The sequence below is a fragment of the Echinops telfairi genome, unplaced genomic scaffold (genome assembly GCF_000313985.2).
Source record: "Echinops telfairi isolate 266 unplaced genomic scaffold, ASM31398v2 ScPeMD7_5;HRSCAF=22, whole genome shotgun sequence".
Classification (NCBI taxonomy): domain Eukaryota; kingdom Metazoa; phylum Chordata; class Mammalia; order Afrosoricida; family Tenrecidae; genus Echinops; species Echinops telfairi.
Window position 1 is genome coordinate 5214451 of NW_022103901.1, and position 12390 is coordinate 5226840.

The 12390-nt window shown below is 54.9% G+C and overlaps 1 protein-coding gene across 1 annotated transcript in view; it reads left to right on the top strand.

Annotated features, from left to right (window-relative positions):
- Window positions 1-12390, top strand: part of LOC101661820 (myosin-16) — a 59415-nt gene that overhangs the window by 27367 nt on the left and 19658 nt on the right. Inside the window, exons 20-30 of the mRNA XM_004705558.2 lie at window positions 1407-1488; window positions 2823-2996; window positions 4931-5158; window positions 5999-6103; window positions 8176-8262; window positions 8476-8621; window positions 9660-9750; window positions 10277-10333; window positions 10981-11067; window positions 11239-11484; window positions 11889-12006. Coding sequence (XP_004705615.1) covers window positions 1407-1488; window positions 2823-2996; window positions 4931-5158; window positions 5999-6103; window positions 8176-8262; window positions 8476-8621; window positions 9660-9750; window positions 10277-10333; window positions 10981-11067; window positions 11239-11484; window positions 11889-12006 — 1421 coding nt within the window. The remainder of the gene's footprint in view (window positions 1-1406; window positions 1489-2822; window positions 2997-4930; window positions 5159-5998; window positions 6104-8175; window positions 8263-8475; window positions 8622-9659; window positions 9751-10276; window positions 10334-10980; window positions 11068-11238; window positions 11485-11888; window positions 12007-12390) is intronic.

Sequence of the window (12390 nt, forward strand, 5' to 3'; positions counted from 1 at the left end):
ACACACACACACACACACACACACACACACACAGAGGTCAGCTCCATTAGCTACCTGGTAAGAGGGGATGAGAGGTGGCCAGCAATGTCTTCACTAGGACACTGTTCAGGGAGCAATAACCACTTGTCTTTACAGAAGGAGACCTGATTAAAGAGCTTGGCTGCTAACTGAAAGGTTGGCAGTTTGAAGCCACCGGCTACTCCACGGGAGAAAGACAGCGCGTGACCGGGCAGTGTTTCCTTCTGTTGTGCATAGGGTCCTTATGGGTCAGAACCACCTCGATGGCACCTAACAACAGCAGCCTTAGCAATCCACAGTGGGCTGTTCTACTCTGTCCTACAGGGTCACCATGGGTCAGCACCACTGGGTGGCAGCGGTTTAATTTTTTTTTAGTTTCTTTGCCAACTCCAGTGGCTTTCATAGCCACCTCCCTACTTGAGTGTTAGAATGGCTCTATGAGAGGAGAATGGAAGGTTGATGTCCCCATTTTACAGAGGAGTAAACTGAAGTCAGAGGGGTCGAGGGACTGGGCCAGGTTCTTGCAGGAGACCTGGCTTCAAATCAGCCCATCCCTCAGATGAGCAGCCACTCCCTGGGCCAAGTCCAGGCTGTGTGTTGCTGTGACACTCACTTCTAGACAGAGATGGTTGGTGTTGAGGAGCATGGTTAAGGCTATTCTCCATGTGACGAGTAGAACTGCCCCGGAGGCAGGATTTTATAAGCTGTCATCTACACAGAGATGGGGCCCCAAGGTCGTTCTCCACAGAGCAGCTGGTGGAGCTGAGCCACCGAGAGCTTTCATTTAGCAGCCGAGCACTTCAGTGTTGCACCACCAGGAATCCTGGTGATGAGGATACAAAAATTCTCACTCCTAAATACCTACCATGTGCCCAGGATGGCAGTGAAGAAGGAGCTCGGTCCTTCCCAGCCGGGGGTCTCCTCCCTGGAGCTTGTTTGTACCACCATCCCTCCATGCTCCTCCTGAAGCAGCCCCTCCCCACAGCCCTGGTGATGACTGATACCTGCGTGTGAGTGTCTCAGATGTGTCACACAAGTGCGAGCACACGCTACTTCCCCTGAGCATCTGGTGTATGTCGTACTCCAGGATGCTTTTCAAGGTTCACCAGGTCACAGCATGCAGGTATCAGGAGAAACCTCGGGCTTCTTTGTGGCTGAGTAATAGTCCCTTGCGTGGATGGACCACTTTCTGCCCCTCTGTTCTCCCACGTGGGGCCGTGGAGGTTGTGTCTGCCCTGTGGCTGTCGCGAGCACTGCTGTGATGACTGACCTCTGGTGGACACTCCCCTGAGTTGCTCTGTTCCAGTCTGTGGGGTGTCCGGCGAGCAGTGGGATTCCTGGGTTGATGCCTTCGTTTTATCCCACGTAACCCTGGGCTCTTTTGACAGAATTGGCCTGAAGGTCATCCAGCGCAATGTCCGCAAGTTCCTGCAGTTGCGTTTCTGGGGCTGGTGGAAGCTCTACAACAAGGTGAGGGCTGGGTGGCCCGGCCAGCTAGACTGGCTGCTGCTGCCTGAGAGTTGGCGGGTCAGGGGCTTGCTCCTGGGTGGAGGCATCCCGTGGGGGTAGGAGCCCACAAGAGTCACCAGGAGTCATCTGAAAATGAAGATGCCTTGGAGACAAGATGTAGGAGTCTAGCCTCCACCCAGACAGCCTAATTCCTCCCTAAAGCCAGCCAGGCGGTGTCTTCCCCACCTTCCATCTCATCCCTCAACATCAAATCCACTTAAGATGGAAAAAGCTCCCCATCCCACCCCACCCCATGGCCCCTTGCACCTGGCACGATGGGGGATTTCACCTATTCTACTGAGTCATCAGGGTGCAGGGCCCCCAAGAAACCAGGGAGCAGCCCTTTGCTGTCTAGGTGCTGAGACAGTGATGAGGTCAGGGTGAGTCAGAGGTGGCGGGGCAGCCTAGCACTGGAGGCCAGGAGTCACCTAGCACACGCAGGTCAGACTAGGCCTGGCTGGCCTACCGCTCTGGGGGCATCATTAAAAGGACAAGGCTCCTGGGTGGCGAAATGGTTTACACGTGACTACAAACATAGAGGTTGACAGTTCAAACCCACCCAGTAGTGTCCTCCTGGGAAATGAATCCACTGACTTAGGAAATAACCATCAAGAGCCTGTCCCGCCCACCGCCTCTGCTGGGGGAGCCATGGGGACCCAGCGGTGGCAGGAAGGAGACCTCAGAGGGACCACTGGTCCAGCAGGACAAAGAGATGAGGACAATGGGGCCTAATTCTTCTAAGACTCCTTCTGAGGCTTGGAGGCAAGTGAGAGATACCAGATGTACTCAGTGGGCCAGAGAGACACTGCTCTGAAGATGGCTCAGAGATGGGGCAGCAGGAGCCCAGGGCAGAGGCAGGACGTGGCCTTGAGGCAGGGGAGAAGCCAGGGACTCATAGTCTAAAGAGAGAAAGAGGAGAGGAGGGGAGGGGAGGAGAGACATCCATCAGGTAAGAAGGGAGGCAATCAAAGGCAGAGGTGGAGCCAGGCCCCTGTTGGGGATACACTGATGGCAGCAGATGGAAGCCTTGGGCACCTAGATGCCGAGGACACCTACCCTCTCTGGGAGCACCCTGAGAATTGGTCCTGAGTAAGATGGGCCTTCTCCATGTTGCATAGGGAGGTATGCTCTCTGGGGAAACTTGACCTGTTGGCACTTGTGTCCAGGACTCCAGTCACCGCCACTCCGCCACCCCGCCCCCCAACACACACATACACCAGCTGCAACCCCACCTCCTGGTTTCTGGGAGAGGAAGCCCACCACCTAATCCAGTGAGGGTATTGCTTGTCGCCTAGGTCAAGCCACTCCTGAACGTGGCACGGCAAGAGGAGGAGATGAAGGCCAAGGAGGAAGAGCTAAGGAATGCCATGTCCAAGACCCAGGAACTAATAAACAAGGTCAAGGAGCTGGAGGAGAAAACGGCCACGCTCAGCCAGGAGAAGAACGACCTCACCATCCAGCTGCAGGCTGTACGTGGGCTGGGAAGCTGGGGGAGCAGAGGAGGGGGGAGGGGGGGAGAGAGAGGTAAGCTCTTCTGAGAACTCTGTCTGCCCCAACCACGGGGAAATTCCCCAGCCTTCTCTTCCCATTCATTGCAACATCACCCATGACCCAACTTCCAGAAAGTCTCCACCAAGTTCTCATTTCCCCACAGCAGCCAGAGATAACCAGCACTGCCTGTGGGCATGGCAAGGGGAAGACAATGGGAGGCAGTGGCAGGAGCGCCCTCTGTAGTCAGAGCCCCGCTCTATGGTGGCCTCCTTGAAACCAAACCACACTCCCTGCCGTGGGGTCAATTCTGACTCATGGCAACCCTATTGGAAAGGTGGGCTTCTGAGACTGTAGCTCTTGACAGGAGTAGACAGCCTCATCTTTCTCTTGAAGAGCTGCTGGTGGTTTTGAATAGCTGACCTTGCAGTTAGCAGTCCAAACACGTAACCACTAGGTCACCAGGGCTCCTTGTAGGAGAGGAAGAAGAACATAGGAAATGGATTGAGGCTCTTGCACGGGTTCACTATATGCCCCCACTCCTACGTCCCAGTATGGAAACTTGTAGTCCGGACTATAACTTTCTTCTTCCTTCTTTGATTTGGGCCTCACGACCATCCCATAAACACCCACTTTCCATGTGTCTCACCGGCAGGAAGACACTCAGCTTGCAGACCCTCAGAGACTGGTCACTAACCCACCAGCGGAAAGCTCCCGACTCCAGTCCCCAGCCAGTCCTTTCTGCTTGCCCGGCTGGCTGTCTCCTGAAGGTGGCAAGGGCATCCACCTTTCCAGCTGTCCTTCCACTTTCCCCAAAGCTGCCCCTAGCATACCTTCTCAGTAGCCTCCCCGTACCTCTGAGACAGATGTTGCTAGAGCCAGTATCTCCACTTTGTACTGGGGAGGCGGAGGCTGAGCCAGACAACACAACAGAAACCAAAGTGCTGTACTCCCCTGCCAAGCCACCTCCCTTTCCTGCCTGACAATGGCCATGTTCCCCTCGTTTTGCAGACAAACCAGTGGTTTTCAGAAAAGTTGACACTTGTCCAGGGACCATGCCAGCAGTGCTTTTCTACCTCACCAACCCTGTTTCGGGGACACCCCACTGGAGAGTGTCCGCTGTCCCAGTGACTTTCCACACTAACACTGCTCCCAGTTGAGCTGGCCGAACACCTGCCTGCTTGCTGCGCAGGTTGATGGAAGGAGGAGCCTGGATGCTAATGGTGCCTTCATACAAAAGGGCGATAGCCATGTGAGGTGTCACTGGGGCAGGTGTCACACCCTGCAAAGGGGACTTGGCAGGGACCAGCAGATGGAGGGTTCATCCAGGGCCAGCAGGTGAGGTGGCAGAGCCCAAACTGACCCAGCTGTCCGGCCTGAACACCCTGACTTCTGCATCACAGCTTCCAAAACCTTAATGCACACTGGCTGCCTTGGAAATGGCCCATTCAGATGCAGAAAGGCTCTGCCTTCTAACCTTTCTGCCTCCCAGGGATACTGCACTGTCTGGGCACCAGCTCTGAGTAGCTCTGAGACTTCCTGAACTCCACAAAAGAGCTCAGAGACAATCCGGCCACATGGGACACGTCTGCTTGGGGTCCATAAGACCAGGGCTTGTCTGCCATCTTGGTGGTGGTTGGGGACCCTTGCAGGAGCCTGGTGCAAGAGTTTGCTCCCCCTCCCTTCGCTTCCTGCCTCTGATGGTGCTGTCTAGTAAGCTATAGACTGTTAACCACAAGGTTGACAATTCAAACTCACCAGCCACTCTGTGGGAGAAAGATGAGGCTATCTGGTCCCATAAGGATTTACAGTCTCAGAAACCCTGTATATAGGATGTCTGTGGGTCAGAACAGACTTGCTGGCCATGGGTTTGGGTTAGGTTGGGGGCCCCTGACCTCGGCTCGATCTCCACCAGGAACAAGAGAACCTGATGGACGCAGAGGAGCGCCTGACGCAGATGATGAAGACCAAGATGGAGTTGGAGGGCCAGATCGCAGACATGCGGGAGCGGCTGGAGGAGGAGGAAGGCACTGCGGCCTCGCTGAGCGCCAGCAAGCGCAGGATAGAGGGGGAGCTGAGTGACCTGAAGCGGGACCTGGAGGGCCTGGAGACCACACTGGCCAAGACGGAGAAGGAGAAGCAGGTGAGGCCCACCACGCTCCCCAGCACGGACCCTGCAGACAGCCGCAACTCCTAGAGCCAGCAGAGTGCACTGCCCAGGGGATAGCCAGAAGTGGTTCTTTTCCTGCAAAGTCTTGCAGTGCAATTAAGAGTGCAGTTCCTGGTCGCACCAACCACACCTCAGAGCTCAAGAGCCACACACAGCCAGCACACACAGGCCTTTTCCTTGGGGGCAGAGTTAAGGGAACAAAAAGCTGATCCCATCATGGGACATCAAGACACTGGTCCCAGGCAAACAGGCCTGGTCTCAGGCCTTGCCCGATCTCTCCCAAGCTCCAGATTGCCGCCCTCCTCCCCCCGCCAACTCCTGTGCCCACCTCCAGCTGTGATGTCTGAGCCAGTCTATATCTGCCCTTTCTCTCTGGGGCCCCTCATAGAATGGTATTCCCTGCAGTACCCTATCATCCTATCTTCTCCAGTGCCCTGTGGGCACCCACTGGGGGAGCTGTGGCTCCTAGCACTTTCCGACTAACTCTTTGCCCCATGGGTGGTGAGGATGCTCCACAGACAAAGATTAACTCTGCCCAAACTTGGGCTTCCCTGGCTTTGAGATGTAGGTTCTGGTCCAAAGTTCTGGGTGGGGCTGAGTGCCCAGCGTCACTGCTGCTCATCTGAGGGCCAGGCTCTGAGGAACAGGGGCCGGCACTGGTGGTCCTCGCTGTTCCCCTCTACCCCTAAGACCTGACTCAGTTGCTCTGCAGTGCACTCTGGGCATTAGCAGGGGCCTACCCTCATTTCCTCCCCATGGGGGCTGCTTCCAGCTGCAAGCCCTCCCACCTCCCTCCTCCACCCTGGTTTCCAGGCTCTGGACCACAAGGTCCGTACGCTGACCGCTGACCTCTCCCTCCGAGAAGACTCCATCGCCAAACTCCAGAAGGAGAAGCGAGCTCTGGAGGAGCTACACCAGGTACAGGGAGACTGGGGACCCGGTTTGAAGCCAAGCTCTGCTAATCCTCAGCCAGGGGGACTCCAAGGATGCCAGCTACTGTCCCTAAATCCCAATCCCCTGTCTGTGAAGGCTGCGTGGCCGCCTGTGGCTGCCTTTATTACAGACTTGTGATAAGCAGGCAACCGTGTGAGTATCCCCATACTAGGACCGTTTGGAGAGTGGAACGAAATAATGACGCCAACAGCATATGGTCCCAGGCAGTACTGTCACCAGGGGTGGTGCCCCCAGTGTGGTCTCTCATGATGTCAAACCCCGACTCCCACCAACTGCCTCCCAAATCAAGCCATACAGAATCCTTAGTTAATCACAGAGCTCTATGCAATTTGTTTAAGTGTAACATTTCTGAGGCTCTAATGAAGCCAAGCCGCAACATTGCCCTGTGAGATCTTTTGACCCTGGATGACACAACGTGATTCAGAGCTGAGCAGAAGCCTTTTTAGGCTTTTCTTTCTCCTCTTTTTCTTAAATACTTTTACTGAAATATAATTCACATATCATACACTTCCATAGTTCAGTCCTATTGGAGAGTTGTACAAGCTCACTACAATCAGCTCAAGAGCATTCCCTTCCTTCTTGTAATCATTGCCATTAACTCCCCATTGTCCTCTACTCTTCCCTCCCATCCCCCTCATGAGCCCCCCCAATTAACATAGTTACTCTCTCTATAGATTCACCTACACAGGATTTCATATACTGGAAAACATTCAGTTTTTCAAAAACCAAAAACAAAACACAACATAGCAACAACAAGAACAAAATAAACCAGAGAAAACCTCGATCAGATTTTTCTTTCCTCCTCAAAGACGTTATGGATGTAGGCCATAATACCGATTACCAGGGTATGGTAGCTAAGACCCCAGAACATCTGAGAAAACCAGCAACTGCAAAAACACGGCAGCACAGGTGTGTGCTCGTCACCCGTGCGGAGAAGCTCCGTGATGGGGAGCATCACTGTCACGGAGTGCTGAGGACAGCTCTGCCCCTCACACAGTGGAAAGCTCAAAGCTCCACACAGATCCGCGCAGCCTTCAAAGAGACCCGGGTGGCACACTGGTTGAAGCATTTGGCTGCCAACTCAAAGGGTACCTTGCAGCCCCTGCTGAAGAAAGGGGTGGTAAGGGCCTTCATAAAGACTTACAGCCTTGGCTGGATTTAAAATCAAGTCATTCTGTCTATATTATTATTATTATTATTATTTACCCAAGCCGCAATAAAAAGTGTAAAAAAGAAAAGATTTGCAGCCTCAGAAGCCCACAGGGCAGTTCTACTCTGTCTCATAGGGTCACTGTGAGCTGGAATTGACTCGATGGCCACAGGTTCTGTTTAGCCTTGTAGGTATCTTGAGACACGTCAGCTGGGTTTATGAAAAATGAGTTTGCTGTGGTCCTAAGCAGGGATATATTTATACAAAACAACAAATTTCAGTCTTGGGGACTCACGGGGCAGTTCTACCCTGTCCTATAGGGTCTTTATGTGTCAGCATCCACTCGATGGCAGTAAAATAAATGAATAAAAATAAAATCAGTTTCGGCTGAAACGGCACAAAAATGTTATAGACCATCATTTTGGTGTCACCCCCCACCCCCCGAAAGTATTACCTGGTGGGGTCCCCCCACCTAATGATGCCACTGGTCCCTGGCAAACAGGGAGGTAGGTCCAGAGTTCCACGGATAAAGTGGGAAGAGGATGTAGGAGTACTTTGTAAGCACGAAAGTCCCAGAGACCTTGAGCATCACGGTAACAATAGGTCACAAGATCCTGAGATCACAGGGAGACCCCCACACCCACACTTACTGGGGACTATTGTTATGTTACAAGTTCAATCTCCTGATAGGAGAGTAAACTTGCCCCTGAGGGCTACCTGCTGATGGCAGGTGCTCCAAGCCACCTAGCTCCCTTGAGCACCCAGGCAGAAGCAGAAGTCCCCTTAGTGGAAATCTCTTTCACTCCCCATGTCCTGGGACCACAGAGGACCAGGTCTGTTCCGGTGCAATTCCCCATGGGCCACATGCGTGCCTCTTTCTTTACAGAAAACCCTGGATGACCTTCAAGCTGAGGAGGACAAGGTGAACCACCTGACCAAGAGCAACAGCAAGCTCAACACCCAGATCCACGAGGTGAGGCCCAGGTGCTGGGGCGGCTTCCCACCGCTCCCACCACTCTGGGAGCAAGTGGACCCCAGGACTTAGTCCTCAGACAGGGTGTGGGCATCAGACTGGCTCAGCCGGCAGGGCAGCCAACCTTTTGGGTGCCCTGACCGAGGAGCTAGACTGTGTCCGCTCCGTAGTGCTGCGGGCCTCACACGCTCCTCTGTCAACGTCTCTCCGCAGCTGGAAGACAACTGGGAGCAGGAAAAGAAGATCCGGGCAGAGGTGGAGAAGGCGCGACGGAAAGCCGAGAGTGACCTGAAAATGACCATCGATAATCTCAACGAGATGGAGCGGTCCAAGCTGGACCTGGAGGAGGTGGTGAAAAAGTACGTCTGTGTGGGTCGTTTGTTTTTTGTTTCCTGGGGAGTCGGTCTCTGGCTGGTGAAGATGGTTATCATGTGCTTGGCTATTGGCCAAAAGGCTTGAGATTTGAGTCTACCCAGAGGTGCCTCAGGAGAAGGCACTGCGGATCTATTTCCAACATCTCTGCCATTGAAAGCCCTGGGGAGCAGTTCTCCTGTGACGTGCATGGAATCACCATGCGTCAGGATAGGCTTGTTGGCAACCGGCTCTTGCCAAGTGCTCTCAGCATAGGGTTAGGAGGGGTGGGCACCTCCCTGTCTGCAGAGAGATCCCAGTCTCACACTGCGCACTTCCGGTGTTGGATTGGAGACTAGTAGAGCCGCCCTGGGAGCCCTGAGGATGAGGCAATGAATCTGCTCCAGAAGCAAGTAGGCTTCCTGGAACCAGGAGCTCAACGAGGATGAGGCATTTGTCAGTATCACTCTGGTCCCAGTAATTCCACTCCTAGGTGTATCTCCTTGAGACTTAAAAGCAGGAAGATAGTGGGGTACCCCTGTTCATTACAACTCACCGCCATCAGTCAATTCTGACTGATAACAGCTCCGTGCGGAGCTCCTTGGGCTGGCAATTCATGGAGCTGCTGGGATCAAGCCTTTGGTGAAGTGCTTCTGGGGGGAGCTGTGCCCTATGATGTCAAAGCATCCCTGGAATTCTAAGACCCAGTGTGCAAGCTGCAGTGGAGTGGCAATTTCCATCCATTTCTTCACTGACACGTCTCAAGAGCCTAGAACAAACCCAGGCCTGTGTGTGAATGAGTTTAGGGGTGAATGAATGCATGCATGCATGAATGAGTGAGTAGGAGAATGAGTGAAAAGCTGGGGGGCAAATTCCAGGGTCTGGCTCCTCTGTGTTCAAGGTGATGGCCCTGCCTGTCGGAGGTGAGATGTGAGGAGTGGGCTCAGCAGGTTCACACCCCCTCAGAGGCAGTCCGGGCTGCCCACTCTCCAGCTTACTGGCCAAACCTCAGAGGTCTGCTCAGGAGATCAAACCTTCTCTTGCAGGAGAGACTTCGAAATCAACTCTGTCAACTCCAAGTATGAGGACGAGCAGTCTCTGAATTCCACCCTGCAGCGGAAGCTCAAGGAGCATCAGGTGTGCCCACCGGGAGAGCGCAAGAAGCCCAAGCCCGTCTCTGGAATTCCAAGCCCCGAGCCTTTTGCCTAGGGGGCCTGGGGGTGCAGTGGTTAAGGACCCAGCTGTTTTAAGTGGTTAAAGGTCAGCAGTTTCAATAAACCCACCAGCCGCTCTGCAGGAGAAAGAGGTGGCAATCTGCTTCCATAAAGATGTTATCCCTGGATAGCTTCTAGGGCCATTCTACTGGGTGCTACAGAGTCACTGGGAATCTGCATGGACTCTTTGTTGTGCATAACAAGGGAGCCAGGTCTAAAGTCCCTGCCATGGCCCCAAGGCCTCCACAATCCAAGCCCTGAACCTCACCACCTCCTGTCCTGCCCCACCTGCCTTTGTTGGGCTCCTCTCTGCCATATGCCCTCTGTGCCACTTCTCTCTGATGTTACAGTGGCCTTCATAGGCTTAGCCCACATTCCTCCTCTCCATTCTGGAAGGCTAAATGGGTAGCTTCCTAACGCCCCTCCCTCTGCCTGCCTGTGTCTGCTAGGCCCGCATTGAGGAGCTGGAGGAGGAGCTGGAAGCTGAGCGGGCAATGAGAGCCAAGGTAACACTTTATCCCTCACAGTCCAAGCAGCCATTCCCAGGGAGACCCCACTCAAAAGCTGACCCTGCCACTCAGGGCACCTGCAGGGAGAAGGGCAGTAGGGGGCTTCTTCATGAAAGGATCACTTTGGTTTTTGAGCACCTACTGTGTGCTGCTGGGCATGTCCATTAAGATGTAAGACCGAGATGCTGCAGATGGAGTGAGTCCAGGAAGGAGAACTGGTTCGCTGGGGGTGGGGGTGGGGGGCGAGATTGAGCTGGACATTCTAGCTCGAGGAGAGAAAGCAGCCCCTACCTGCACAGGTACAGAGGAGTCCGAGCAGAACAAGCAAAGAGAGGAGGGTCTGGAGGGCTGGGTGGGACCCCAGAGGGGTTGGAGGCCAGTGGACGCTAGAGGGAGATAGTTCACACTGGTGCAGGGATGTGATTCCAGCTTCCGCCCCAACTGTACCCGGCACTTAGGAGGGCATTACCACCCACCCAGGGCTGGGAGAAAGAGGGTCGGTGAGTGGGCTGGCAGGCAGACAGGGGGCCTGAAGCACAGGGAGCACCGCCCCTGTTGAGACAATGCAGGAAGCACCGTCTTGACTAGAGAAAGGGTTCCCAACAACATAATGAGCGCGACGTTCCCTCCCAACCACACGCCAGGTGGAGAAGCAACGCAGTGACTTGTCCCGGGACCTAGAAGACCTCAGCGACCGCCTGGAGGAGGCTGGTGGAGCCACGTCTGCTCAGGTATCCCTCCTATATCCCACTTGGCCTGCGGAGTGAGGCCTGACCCCGTGCACGCACCTAAGCCCAGGTCTTCACTGTGGTTCCACTTTGTTCTGAGCTCGGTGGGGTTCATAGATGCCAAGGCCGTGGGTGTGCTGCTGAGCCCACCCCCTGCCCCCGTGCCATGCGCAGATCGAGCAGAACCGCAAGCGAGAGGCGGAGCTGCTGAAGCTGCGGCGGGAGCTGGAGGAGGCGGCCCTGCAGAGCGAGGCCACGGCCTCCACGCTGCGCAAGAAGCACACAGACTCCATGGCCGAGCTGACGGAGCACGTGGAGAGCCTGCAGAGAGTCAAGTCCAAACTGGAGAAGGACAAGCAGGTGATGAAGGCCGAGATCGACGACCTCAACGCCAGCGTGGAGACCATGCAGAAGTCTAAGGTGAGGGGCCCTCGGGAGGCTGTTCTAGATGGTGTGGGGGGAGCCCAGATGACTCATAGCCCTCTCTCCCACTGGGTGTATACCCTGACTGCACCTCAGTTTCCTCATCTGTAAACTGGGGGTGATGCATTCTTCACAGCACCTCTGTGGGAGCTGGAACAGCCCCTGGTGCATAAGAAAAGTGGAATGAGCGTTCGCTCTCCTGACTCTTAGGCTGTGACTAGGAGCATGTCCTCAAAGGGCTAGAGGCCACTATCAAAGATGCCTCAATTGCCACAGCTCAGCAGGCTGGAGGCCACATGTGCTGGAGGAGCAGAATGGGGGCCAGGAGCCAGGCCCATGGAGAGACAGGAGGGCCCAGTCCCCTGGTGCCCACATTGGGTTCTTTTTCCCCCTCCGAGCAGATGAACGCTGAGGCCCACGTCCGGAAGCTGGAGGACAGCTTGTCGGAAGCCAATGCCAAAGTGGCCGAGCTGGAGAGAAACCAAGCAGAAGTCAACGCCATCAGGACCCGTCTCCAAGGTGCATTCCCCCACCCACCCACCCACCTCATCTGTGCCCCGCCCCCCGACTGCAGACCCTTGAGGTGGAAAGCAGGGAAAGGACTCAGTGTCCCCACACACACAGACCCCACTGCAGCCCTCCTGAGGAAGAGTGTGGGGAAAGGAGTTAGGGTCCCACAAGGAAAGCCCTGAGCTCTCATCACCAACACCCCACCCGCTGAGTGCCTGAGGAGTCGCTGGGTGGTGCTAACGAGTTCACACACTCAGCTGCTAACCGAGAGGCTGGAAGTTCAAGGCTAACCGAGAGGCTGGAAGTTCAAGGCCACTCAGAGAAAAGAAAGAAAGAACTGACAGCCTCCCTCTGAAAAATCAGCCACTGGAATCGCTGTGGAGCACAGTTCTC